The following is a 13,118-nucleotide window of genomic DNA, read 5'->3' as shown; positions in this document are numbered from 1 at the left end:
TTCCCCCTAAAAGTTCAAAGTGTTTTGGGTCTGGGACGTTGGGTCAATCCAATATCTAGTCAGAGAGTTAGTCACATCAGCAGTATGTGGGCACAGATCTATTCTATAATTTAAGTTTTTAATGTGGCCTAGTAGTTCACAGAGCTGGTGTAAATATTTTTAAGTGATTTTTTTTAATAGGTCTTTACATCTTTGTTTTTAAGTGCCTTCATGCTGAGAGATGAATTATAGAACACATCTTAGGTCTCATTACTTTTCCTTCTAATTTAGTATATAACATACAGGTGCAGGAATGCTTCCTCTGCAAATTATTATATACTCTCTTAGGCTATGCCTTCTAAAGGTTTTAATCATCCTGATACTCTTATAATAGCTAATACTTATTTTGTGACATTAACATTATTTAATCCAGTGTTTCCCAAACTTGGGACACCACTTGTATAGGGAAAGCGCCTGGCAGGCTAGGCCAGTTTGTTTACCTGCTGCATCCACAGGTTCAGCTGATTGCAGCTTCAGGCCCTTGGCCTGCGCCGCTTCCAGCAGCCCCCATTGGCCTGGAGCACCGAATCATGGCCAGTGGGAGCCGCAATTGGCCAGACCTTTGGATGCGTCAGGTAAGCAAACTGGCCCGGCCTGCCAGGGGCTTTCCCTACACAAGCGGCATCTCAAGTTTGGGAAACACTGATTTAATCAATATAGTTTTATAGATACATGTGTGATGTTGCACTCCATATTATTTTTGGAAATATGCTTATAATATGGATATGACATAACTGAGATATACTTTATGCAAGATGGGTCTTGTGAGGTATCATTGGAAAGGTATGGTATCATTATAATTTACTGAATGTGATTATCCAATTGGTATGCATGTACCATTTCTGTATCTAAAGTTAGGAATATGGACTATATAACAATTATAACTGGGTATATATTGGGAAGACACCCACCAGACGACAGGCCATCAGATTTGATGGGCCACAAGGAAGGAACAACAAGACCATGAAGATACTAATCTCTCCCCCTCCTGGGAGGTTTCTGTCTGGGGATGTAACTGTGACATACTAGGTCAGGTGGTCTTGGCACCTAATACTGAACATTACCTGGGACTTCTTGTAACTTTCCACTGGAAGGGATGTGGAGGGGCAAGTTTGGTAAAACAAAGGATTCCCTTCTCATGTAAATCCCTATTTAAGGGTGGGGAGGAAGGCAAACGGAACTCCTCTGCTCCATGGCCTGTCTGTCCAAGAAAGATTACAAAAGGCACCTGAAGGAGAAGGCGGGGGTGGGGAGGAGTCCAGAATGAGACAGGAGTCCAGTCTGAATAGAAATATAACTGGAACTCTGAAACACAGAAACTTTGCAATCTGCCTAAAATAACATTTAGGGTAAGAAATTACATTTTGTAACCTGTTTCTTAAGTATATTGAGCTTTACTTGTGTACTCTGTCTTATTTGTTCAGTAATCTGCTTTGTTCTGTCTATCTCTTATAGCCACTGAAAATTCACCTTTTATAGTTAATAAACTTATTTCTTATTTATAATATAACCCAGTTTATGCAGTTTCTAATTGGGGGACAAGAAGTGTGCACATCTCTCTTCACATTGAGGCAGAGAGGGTGGATTTTTATGAGCTTGTGCTGTGCAGATTTTACTATACAGCACAAAACAGTATTATTTTGGGTTTAATCTCCCAAAAAGGAGTGTGCTCATGAGTGCTGGGGGAGTCCTCTCACACAGAGCTGACTTCAGTCTATGTTTGCAGTGGAGTTTGGCCCTACCTATGTGTGTGTGTGTGCTGCAAGAGGCCAGAGAGCCTAATTCAGCAAAGCAGGGAGAGGAAACCCAGGCTGATAGAGCAGGGGAGGCTCAGTGAAATACCAGTGCATCAGGTGGCATCCCAGAAGGTGGTCCAACCCGTCACAGTATGATCACTTCATTGCATAGTATCTTGACATCACAGGAAGCTGTTGAAGTCCAATTAATTCACTTGAAGGTCTTCTCACACTGCTTTTCACCATTATGAGACAGTAGAATCTGTGTTAGTAGTGTGGCGAGATAAAAATATCTTTTTGGCCAAACCATACCCCCTTTTGAAGAGAGGTCAAAGCCAGTTTAGGCACATTGTGCATGCTGTGGAAATCCCAATTTGTGGTATGGAAGTATCTTGAAAATTTGCATTTCTGCATTGTAGTGGATATAAATTGTCTTATCAGCAGTTTATCTTACATCCACTGCATAGATCGCATGGAAGAATATATAGTCCATTCAGAGTTTTCCTCTTCCTCCTTTCCTGTAATCTAGTTATGGTGATTACTAATAATACGGTTGTTCATTTGGCCTTACCTCAGACCATCTTTGTGAAGGGTGAAAAATGAATCTGAATACTAAACATTCAACTCCCATGTTTGTGGAGCGTGGTTAGTAACCTGATAATCCTTGAGCATTTTTGTGATACTTTACGATACTCTCCAACCACTATGTGTTTAGCTTTGGCCTCTCCTAAACTTAAAAGTTACAAATGTTTGATGGAGAATATCTATGTCAATAAATTAAGTATGAGTGGAAATTAACAGTGCTCAACTTGCACTGGAAATGTTCCTCTTTCCTGAAAAAATCATTTTGTATAAAACTTGAATAGTTTTTAAAAAGTTTCTCTTCCATACAAAAGTATAGCATGTTGGGTCTACTTCATGTAATGTGTAATGCTGGCATTAATTTTGTCTTCAGAGAAAGACCCTCTGTGCAGATTGCCAACAGGCAAAAGGACTACTGATATGATGACTAAATGATTTCGAAATTAGTAAAATGGTGAATTAGTCATCTAAAATTTATATAAGATAATTAAAACCAAGTAGAATGATTCAGACCATAAAATAATATGTCTGCAGCTGAGGTCACTGGCTTTGTTGCATAAATTCATATGTTCGGTTTACAACAGTAATGAAGAACATAGAATATTTTGATTCTTCATGTACTAGTTTATCCCAAGAGAATCCTAGATTCTAAGGTCTAATATGAACATAGGCTCTTCTATTTCTTTGCAACATGTTGTCTATGGTAATACATGCCATGTACCGTATACATTTAGGTATCTGATGTACTTTCCTTTAGGTAGTGGGATATTGAGATCGTAGTAGTTTCACACTGAACCAAATGGCCAAACCTGTGCATTTTTATTTCACCAGCATATCAGTTTATTCATCATGTGCAATATATTTGTCATGTGAAAGCAATGTGCAATTTCCATAAAAATACTGATGAGGAACTTCTGTGGTCCCATTTCCTTCTTATTCATTATATTATAGTCGCCTGTAGAAGCCCCAGTCAGGGATCTGAGTACCAATGTACTAAGTGCTGTACTAACAAGTAGCAAATGACAGTCCCTGAGCCTCAAAAGACAGTCCCAAAGAGCTTCCATGGCATTAAATACTAGGTTCAAACATCTCTTGGATGGATCTATGCAAATATAAAACCATAATATCCTGGAATTAAAAGCAATGCATTTTTCATGTTGAATCTCTTGGCCATAATGTGACATGAAACAGGTAGTTTCTTGTATGTATTTAATGTTGTCATTATCAATTGCTTTGAAATGGTTTCCACAAAAGCAGTCTTCTTGACCACATTACAAGTGTTCATACTCAACATAATTCCAATGGAAAAAATGTTTGTTTGTGCATGCATGTGTGTGTTCAGTGTTGCTCTTTTCCTTCTAAAATTTAATAAGAAATTAGCAGTGGGGGAATAATCCCAGATAGTTAATTTAAGAAAGCTAAATAATGACACCTGGTACTTTAAGAGATGGGGTAACCTCACCTCTGACTTCAGAAACTGGTCCTAAATTTGCTGTGATTCATTTAATATAGAGCTTTGCCTACATAACTGACATGAAGTTGGAGTCTACTTCCATATACAAATGTTTTTGCACTACTGCATCTTACTAACCTTACTTGAACTTTAAAAGCTTTAGAGTTTTGGATAAAGACTTTAAAATGTAGGGTATTTTTCTTTATCCAACATTTACTTATAAATGTGAGTTCATGCTCTTTCTCCTAAAGCCCTTCATTCTTTCATCAAACATGCTTGTTTTAAATTCATTTTTTCCACTGTATAAGCTAGGTGGACCTAGACACTTACAGGAAGAATCTAAAGCATTTGGTTGTTATTAGAGGGATGATAGCTGACTCACACATGCAAAAAACTGAAGAAACCTTACAAATGTTCAAGTGATTTTTGTTTTGTTTTGGGGCTATGGAGTGCCAAACCACATCCTGTAGTATACATGGACCTTTTCTATTTTTTGTTTTTATTATGAAGTATCATTTAAGGCTAATAAAACAATCAAGGACAATATTTGTATTCTCTATTCCCAGCATTTTATTATTTTTTATTTAAATATAACATACTGTACATTGTTGATCAGCCTTTTAAAAAAAACAAAAACAAAAAACTCACCCTCTTCAACTTGATCAGGAGTCTCCTCTTATGGTAAAAGGAACTCTAATACTCTGGGAAGACTGTCTGCAGCACAATTCTACCACACTAAATACCAGAGCATGCCTATAGTGCAGGCCATCATTTTCCTTCAAGAATGTTTTATTTTTGTTAACCATCAGGAACCAACCATTCGTTCCACAGAATGGCTCCTGTCCCCACCTCTTCTCATTTCAGAAAAGTGATATTTTCTATTCTTGGCCTCTGTGAGCAGCGACATGTTTTGCTAGAAGCTGTTTTAGTGTTTTGAAATCCTGTAATTATGAACGTTTACATATACACTCCCCTAAGTCATGTAAATGGTTCTGTGAAATGAGAACCTAGTTTGTATCATAGATGTTGTTAAAGTGGTTATCCAATAGTATATTTTCTCAACCACACATTTAATTTTTGTTGTGGGTGGTCCATTATACATTGTCATATGCACTTATTACTTTAAAAATTTAAACAAGAAAACCTCCCTCTTAATATGACAAGTTTTGCTTTTCAGTCTCAATTACAAATTTAATTTTAACATCTGAAATTCTACTGTAGGTAGATTTTTTTAAAAAATCTCATTCATCAACAAATAGGTTGGAAACCAAATACCATGAAATGCAATGTTAGCTACAAGCCAAAATATTGTGCCTCAAATGCACTTTTTTGTTATAAAACAGCCAACTTTTTTGGAGGAACAGGAAATACAATCTGACTGTTCTTTGTTTTACATGTTATGGGAAAGCTGCTGCTACTGCTTTTTTTTTTTTTAATACACAGCTAATACTTAAATAATTAACTTTGGAAGTGCTGGTTAAGCATTGACTCAAATAAGTTATAGACGATCACAAGAACACCAGCCTTTTTACAGGTAAAACTTTAGTGTTTTTTTTTTAAAAAAAGACACATTTATCAAGACTCCTTTGTATCAAAATACAGTTTCCAAACAATAAAAATAAAACCAACTTTTTCCCAACAATACTGAAGATAGAACTGCACATCAATATAGTCTCATAGTTATCACTTAAAGTATTCAGAAAAAATATTATACTACTTTTTTTTTCTCACTACAGACACTGCAGAGAAGTTTATGCATTTATTTAGTGGAATACAATGTGAAGACAGTAGTACATGTTGGCTGATGTACTGTTTTCTATTCATCTGCTCTAACAAAATGAATCTCAGTACGGTTATATTGATGAGCTATCCATAGCTCTCTACATTTACAGAAATAAGTAAAGCAAAAAACAAACCTTATATTCTTTTAGAATGACCAGACTTCATAATAGGCTTAAACTCATTTGCTCTAATTAAGCCACGGGAATAGTAACATTACATAAAAAGTGCCTGATGTGTTTTTTGAGCATTCATTTATTGTGATGGATATGAAAGATATTCTAACTTGAGACACGGATGCTGTTTTTAAGCTGGCTCTCATAATGTTATATGCATGTGAAAGTAGTCTCTGATAAATGCATGATCATGAATATCCTATGATGTTTATTCAGGAAATACTCTCAATATATGTCTGCGACTCTTCAAGCTGTTAATGAGGACAATTTGTTTGAGTTATGCAGGTTAACTGAATAAAGACTGCAGGACTGTGCTCTTTTTGGACTCACTTTTCGGGAGCCAAATGCTGCTGTCAGGTGCTTCCAATTCCACAGGATAATTCTGCTTGTATTTAAATGCATGCAACATTGCAATCTCATTAAAATCAATGGACTTAAGCTGCATTTAGGGATGTTTCCAAAGATCACTAAAGGCAATGAAAAGATTCCCATTAACTGCAGTGAATTTTGGATCAGACCCCTAAGTAAGACTTTACATTAATCCCAAATACAAATCAATGGGATCTGAATTACATACACATGCCAAACACGAGTGCACCTGAGTACAGATTTGGCCCTCTCCATCCATTTCATACAAGCAACAAAACCCTCCTGACAATGTATTCCTTGAAGTTTGTTTTTGAGTGATGGCAGGTAGGATTCACAAACATAAACACATCCAATGTGTGTGATAAATCTGAGCACTGCTTCAGGTCCTTTTGCTTAAGTGCAAAACAGTTTAGAAGAAAACAGATTGGACATATTCACTGCAATGCTGACTTTACCTTAAAGACTTGTCAGTTTCCTATTCTCAGGCAGTCAGTAAGGTTTTGAAAGTTTACTATATCAAACCCTACGAGAAAAGCTGAAAAAAGGGGGAAAAATAAGGAAGCAACCGAGGAAATCATTTAAAACCAAAAAAAGATATTTAACATCCTATTAAATAAATAACTTAGAGAAAAATAAAAAGGAATGAAGTTAGAATACATGGGCAAACAATACTATTTATTTTGTTAGAATAGTTTAACTCTAATATGCTTATTTCTTAATCCTATCCATTCTTCCATGAGGCCACTCCAGAAACTTCTTTATTTGTGCATATGACCCAAGTGCTTCCAGTAAATGCTTGCGTGTTTAACTGTTCATTGGATCATTAGGCTTGAATGAGCAATGAAGGTCTTTGATATGAGTTAGTATTCCATAAATAACTTTTCCCAAAGATCATTCAACAGATTGTCTCACGTCCTGCAAGTTCTATCACAGAGATAAAAAAACATTATTCACACTGGGAATAGTTCCCATCCCATTTGATCCAGCTTGTATCTTGATTATAAGATATGACACAGAACTAATTAAAAGTCCTTCATGTGCCAGCAATGAGCACAAAACCTTCAAAGGCTTCCCCCCCTTTTTCAAACAAGCAGACGTCTGCACTGTTTCTTTGCCTTTACTCTTCAAGAGGATTACCAAGTATACTTGACAAAAGAGCCTTTGGTTCAACTGCATCAATAAAACAGTTCCTTCATCTATGACATTACTACCATTGGAAGGAAGTGAGCTGAGGTGTTTTTCCTCCTTGTTTTCTGTCCTCTCTTTGTAGCTCCTCTTCCATTCAAGGCCACAAACATTTGTCTTCCATTGTGCTTCCAATTTAAGGATGCGTATGTGTTGTATCCATTTTCTTCTATTCTTTCCTTCAGTTTACAATCGCTGTTAAACTCTTTCTGTAAATAGAGAAAAATGAACCGGCCACTTCAGAATGTAAAGACCTTTTTAACATCATTGAGGATAAAATAATATTGTATACAATAATAACCTGAAGAATTCCAAAGTGCTTTACAAGTTTTCTACATAATCTAGCTGATTATTATAAAATTATAAAGTTTGCTTATTGAAATATTTAATTGCATGCACATTATAACACGTCAGTTATGCTACAAAATAAAAATGTAACCGATTGGGCAATAAATAATTATATATAGTAATAAGAGTATATAATTCACCCACTAGTGAAATGCAGACACCTCTCAGATGGGACATGGCAGCAATACTACATCAGGTTCTTAGTTATAAGCTTTCTCTATGTAGCAGTTATGGACTCATTCACCATGTTGCACTTCTAAGCAAATGAAGTCTTTGAAGTGTCTTGATCCAGGTTATTGGTAGCACATGTTAAATGAATCTATAAACTGTAAAATTTAAACTGTAAAGGCTCATTTAAACTAAAGTCCATTCATACCACTGTGGCACTGAAAAGGAGACTTTAAGTGGCTGCAAATCACTCTGGCAGTGTACATGGACCTTAAGGCCCCTTTAACATGCCAGTAGGGTATAAAGGGCCTTTCCATAAATAAGGATCAGGACCTGAAAGACTTCAGTGCCTGGCCCAATATGCATATTGTAAGAATGTTCACTGTGAACCTAACAAAATTCTGCATACACACTTCCAAAGATGAATGGTTTCCATTTTTCAGGAAAATTGGTATCAGTTTGCTAGGAGAGGATGTAAAACATAAAAGGCAAGTATGTTGTCATGGGAGGCTAATTGTTCCTGTAATATTTACCATACACAGATCTGCTTTTCAGGAGTGATGACAAGAATGTCTTTAATAAACAAATAGCTTCCATATTGAAAAAAGGAAGCCATTTCAATAAAGCCACTTAAATACAAATTGGAAGTCTTTTGCAAGTAGGTCATTTGAAACCCTGCACATTGAAATGTGCAGTAAGACACAAAGCAGTATATATTTCTGTAATTCCTACATGCACAAAGCAAGTTCTTATTTACAGGGAAGCCCACAAGAACCCTACAATGGAACATGTAAACATTGACAACCTGCCTACCTACCTACCTACATATGGTAATTCTAAGGCACCTAGTCAAATGCCGAGGCTAAAATTAAGAAGGAATATGCTAAAATAATAAAGTGTTATTTACGGTACAAATAAGATTATTTTGAGATGCTTTAGACATTTTATTTCTGATGAATGTTGTTAGATACTTTGAGCATTTAAAATGTAAAAACCAGCAACAAATATATAGCAGGAACATTCATATAGCAGATAGTTTAAGTGAGTCTTTAAAATAATTACATGGCTTCAAAGACATTTGAAGGTACATAGAGGCAATATATGACAACTACTTTTTATGCAATTCATATAAATCTTCATGACTTATTCCTGTAGATTTGCCTTTTTAAAAACGGATTAAGAGTTCATTATACTTAGATACAGCTAAGAACTTTCAAACCCTGGCTTAATCTTTCATGTCACCTCAGGGCTTTTCTACCCTTGAAGGCTACAGCTGCATCGCTGCAGTACTTTAATGTATACACTACCTACTCCGACAGGAAGGGTTCATCCATCTTTCTGAGAGATGGTAGCTAGGTTGATGGAAGAATTCTTCTGTAGACCTACTGCTGTCTACACCAGAGATTGGGTAGGCTTTACTACACTGCTCAAGGATATGGATTCTTCACAGCCATGAGCGATGTAAGGATGATGGGTCAACCTAACTTTTTAGTGAAGATCAGGCCTCAGTTATAAACTACAGAAAACATACTTTTGTTTTCTTCACACGGTTGACTGAATCAGTCACACTCAATTTGACTTTCAAAAATGCTCAGAGTCGCAGTATTAGTCCATTAGCAGAGTTATGTAAATGTGGAAAAACATCTCCAGGGAATATATTCTCCCTTTCCCAGAATAGCTCTTTATAGTCACCACATTTAGAAACCTAAAGACTGCTTGGACTTACTTTAATATTTCATCATTTGCTTCAATGGAGGAAAAAAAGGCAAATGGCCATTAACTTAAGCAACAGCTCTAAGCCACACTAATTCTCCTTCTGTCTGGTTAATCCTGAATCGGATAAATAAATCAAATTAAAGAGCCACTGCCCCTTTGCCTGCTCATACTAGCTGTAAAATACCAATCAAAAAGGCTGGCAAATATTTCTGATAAAAAATAAAAATAACTCATTTGACTCCTTTTTCCCAGATGCAGAATTCTATTCTGATCCAAACTTTTATCCTAGTTCACAGATGATAAAAAAAAGTTTTACTGGCATAAATTTGGCCATTAAACCCATTAGTGAACTATGCAGGCCATTCTAAACAATGACAGTGTCATGCTCTGCCTGCAAGTTTATATATGGTCACCAGCCAATCAGGGTCAAGATCATGTGGCCACTCAGGGAGCCGGCTGAGGAATCCTAGAAGCTAGCCTACCCAAGTCTGAATTCCAAAGTAAGTCAAAGTAAGTGCAGTCGGATGGCCAGTGCTGTTTCCTGAGGACCCACTGGGCCTGGGTTCAAAACTGGTATTTGAGACCAGGGTCCTGACATGTACACTATAGATATATGCAGTGTGTGTGTAAACCAGAGTTTAGTTCACCCATTCATGGGGTTATATTACATGCAGCTGTGAAAATGATTGGTGGTGATTCATATATTACACAAACACACATTCTATCTTTTATAGGTAAGTACAGGTTTACCAAACTCTGATTAACCAAAGTTTGATTATGTTCCCGAGGATGTGATTATCCCCTCTCTACTGTATTCTTGTGCGATAATCAGTGTTGCCCCTTTAAAGCTGGTGAATCTGTAAAGCTGATCAGTATGCTGTCCAGTGCACTTTAGAGTTGGGAACCTAGTGTACAGCCTTTAAATACCTTCCAAGCTGCTGCTCCATCATCTGAAACCCCTGTTTATGAGGTTTCATATGCTTCCGTCCAAATTATTGACAAACAGGATTGTACTGTACACATGAAAGAATAAAATACCTTTAAAATTTTAAATTTTTTTAGATTTTCTCCAATGTGTCTGCAGTTTTCATGCTGTGTTGGCTGCTATTTAGTGGGAGATGTGACCGGAACAGACACCAGAAAAGGCCATTTCCATGACGAATGCCAGCAGCCACTGCCAAACTTTAGCCTAATGAACAAACCACGGTGAGCTGGTTTATGAGAGCCTGAAATTTTGATGAAGAACTCCTTGCAGCTCTAATTACTAGAAAATTACAGATAACTGAGCTAGTCCAGGGTAGGGGGAGAAAACTGTGTTATGACTCCTGCAGTCCATTTTGAAAACAAAAGCAACATACTTACAGAGCCATAGACTTTTCCTTTCTTGTTCATGGCTAAATAATAGTTGCTGTTAATCGATTTAACAGCCACAACTCCAATTTCCACAGATGTTATCTCCAATATACCTAAAATACAAAAATGAAATAAAATCAATAAATGAGAGGCTCAGCTCAAAGAATTTTATTCATTTCATTAAAGAAAGTGATCTGCCAGTTACAAGAAAAAAAAGAGATCAAATTTAAAATGAATCCCTTCAAATCATGCTAAAATTCAGTTAATATTCAGAACCAACCAACCAACCAACAAGCTTTAGTAACATTCCTCTCCAAATCACTACAAGAGAATATACAAACATTGTTTCAATTATCATGTTTCCTTTGCTAACCCTGCATTTAAAACCCCCATAAAATACTTACAGTTCCACTCTTAGCATAGATTTCACTAAAAGTTATCAGAAGAGACATCTGAACCACAGCATTAAATTAAATCTATAGCATATGTCAATAGAATGTCAGATTTGCCCCAATCTTCAAAAACAGTGGTAAACTATTTATTCCTTGTAGGACATTTACATAAACTAAATCTCTCAGCTGCATTGAGCTGATAAATTCATTTTTGGCAAGTGTGTTGACATTCTGGGATATAGTAAGACTAACCTTGACATCCACATTATCTTGGGATGGCAGAGAAACACTCTGCTCTGTTTGTAATAAAAGTGATTAGCACTTTTTTTTCAAGACAGCTTTCTGTAGGGCCGCCCAGAGGATTCAGGAAGCCTGGGGCAAAACGGGGGAGTTGCGGTGCTCGTACTCACCCGGCGGCGGTCTGGGTCTTCGGCGGCATTTTGGCAGCGAGGAGCCCTTCAGTTGCTCCGCGTCTTCGGCAGCACTAAAGGGCCCCCTACCACCGAAATGCTGGCGAAGATCTGGACTGCTGCTGGGCCAGGGCTTGTGGGGCCCCTGTGGGACCCGGGGCAAATTGCCCCACTCTGCCCCCCCCCCTCGGGCAGCTGTGGCTTTCTAGGATACTGAATGGCTCAAAGGACCAGTAATGGGATACAGACTCTTATCTTTAGGTTATTTTAATCCATATTGGGTTGTGTGTGTGACAAGTCACTGCCCCATGTGTGATGTTAGTGGTTCCTGTTAATATTAGGCAAGTCTCAATATCAACAAAACCACCACAAAAATGTCATCCTGCAGTGTTAGTAGCAGGCCAGTGGGTATGAAGATGGAGCTAAAACTGACCATGTTCACACTGGGATTAATATCTTGTTTAGGAGCCATATTTAAATTCAGGTTAAATATACTGGTTTTAACATGGCTTATGCAGCCTGTGTAGGTGAGTCCAAACCTTTCTTCCTGGTGTATAAACAGGTCTATACAACATGCTAAAATAGTGTCCTGCCTATACTAGTACTCATCAAGTTGATACAACCAGAAAAACTGCATGCGTGGTAGCAATGGTCAGAAATTTTATGAATAACAAATCCTAGGCCTTCTACACTGGCCAAGCAACTTTAGGAACAAATTTAGTTGGAGCCAGGTTTCAGCAAGTTTTCTACAGTAATGAGCTGCCAACGTTTGAAGCAACAGGAACCCACAACAATTTCCCTCCAAGTTTGTGTTAAACCTTGTGTCCAAGGGGTGCAAGTGCTCTCAGAAATAAGGGTTGGGGTGCTGGGGAATCCATTTGTTTTCCCAGTCACCTAAAAATTCCATATTATAATCACAACTAAGGGAGAAAACATAACTAGGCATTCATGCATTAGCTGGAAATGTTTATTTTTGGTCCTTAAACCATATTAAGTACATTAAGACTATAGAACCTAATCTGAAGTAGGGCTTGGGGTGAAGACCTTATGTGAGGAGCATACTTTCCTGGGCCTTTCTTTGATAATTGCGCTACATACATGGAAAAGCCCATTGAAAGTGAGGTACATTGGTGGGGTGATGCTAGGAAATTTGCAATAATGGTATTTGGTCTGTAGTTAAGGAATTCTGCCTCTAGCATAGAGGGCTTGCAGGAGGAAATCTGTTTGGGCCATGCATATTAAAAGTATTGTGAATCTATGTATGAGAGAACTATCAGGTAATTTTTAATGGTGAACAAGCTGGTGAGGTAGTTAACATTTACCAAAAATAAAGAAAAACATCAAATGGACCCAGTCAATATTCTGGATTATTTTTTCTCATTGAAGGATAAGTGGCTTCATTGGTGCATCCA

The 13,118-nt window shown here is 37.3% G+C and overlaps 1 protein-coding gene across 2 annotated transcripts in view; it reads right to left on the bottom strand.

Annotated features, from left to right (window-relative positions):
- Nucleotides 1-5,210: 5,210 nt before the first annotated feature.
- Nucleotides 5,211-13,118, bottom strand: part of FGF10 (fibroblast growth factor 10) — a 93,608-nt gene continuing 85,700 nt past the window's right edge. For both annotated transcript variants that reach the window (XM_030567772.1, XM_030567771.1), the window contains 2 exons: nt 10,914-11,017; nt 5,211-7,528 (listed from right to left, as the gene is read on the bottom strand). In XM_030567772.1, the coding sequence (XP_030423632.1) occupies nt 7,331-7,528; nt 10,914-11,017 (302 nt within the window). In that variant the 3' untranslated portion in view covers nt 5,211-7,330. The remainder of the gene's footprint in view (nt 7,529-10,913; nt 11,018-13,118) is intronic.

This window comes from Gopherus evgoodei, chromosome 6, assembly GCF_007399415.2.
Source record: "Gopherus evgoodei ecotype Sinaloan lineage chromosome 6, rGopEvg1_v1.p, whole genome shotgun sequence".
Taxonomy (NCBI): domain Eukaryota; kingdom Metazoa; phylum Chordata; order Testudines; family Testudinidae; genus Gopherus; species Gopherus evgoodei.
This window is presented reverse-complemented; position numbering and strand designations above follow the sequence as displayed.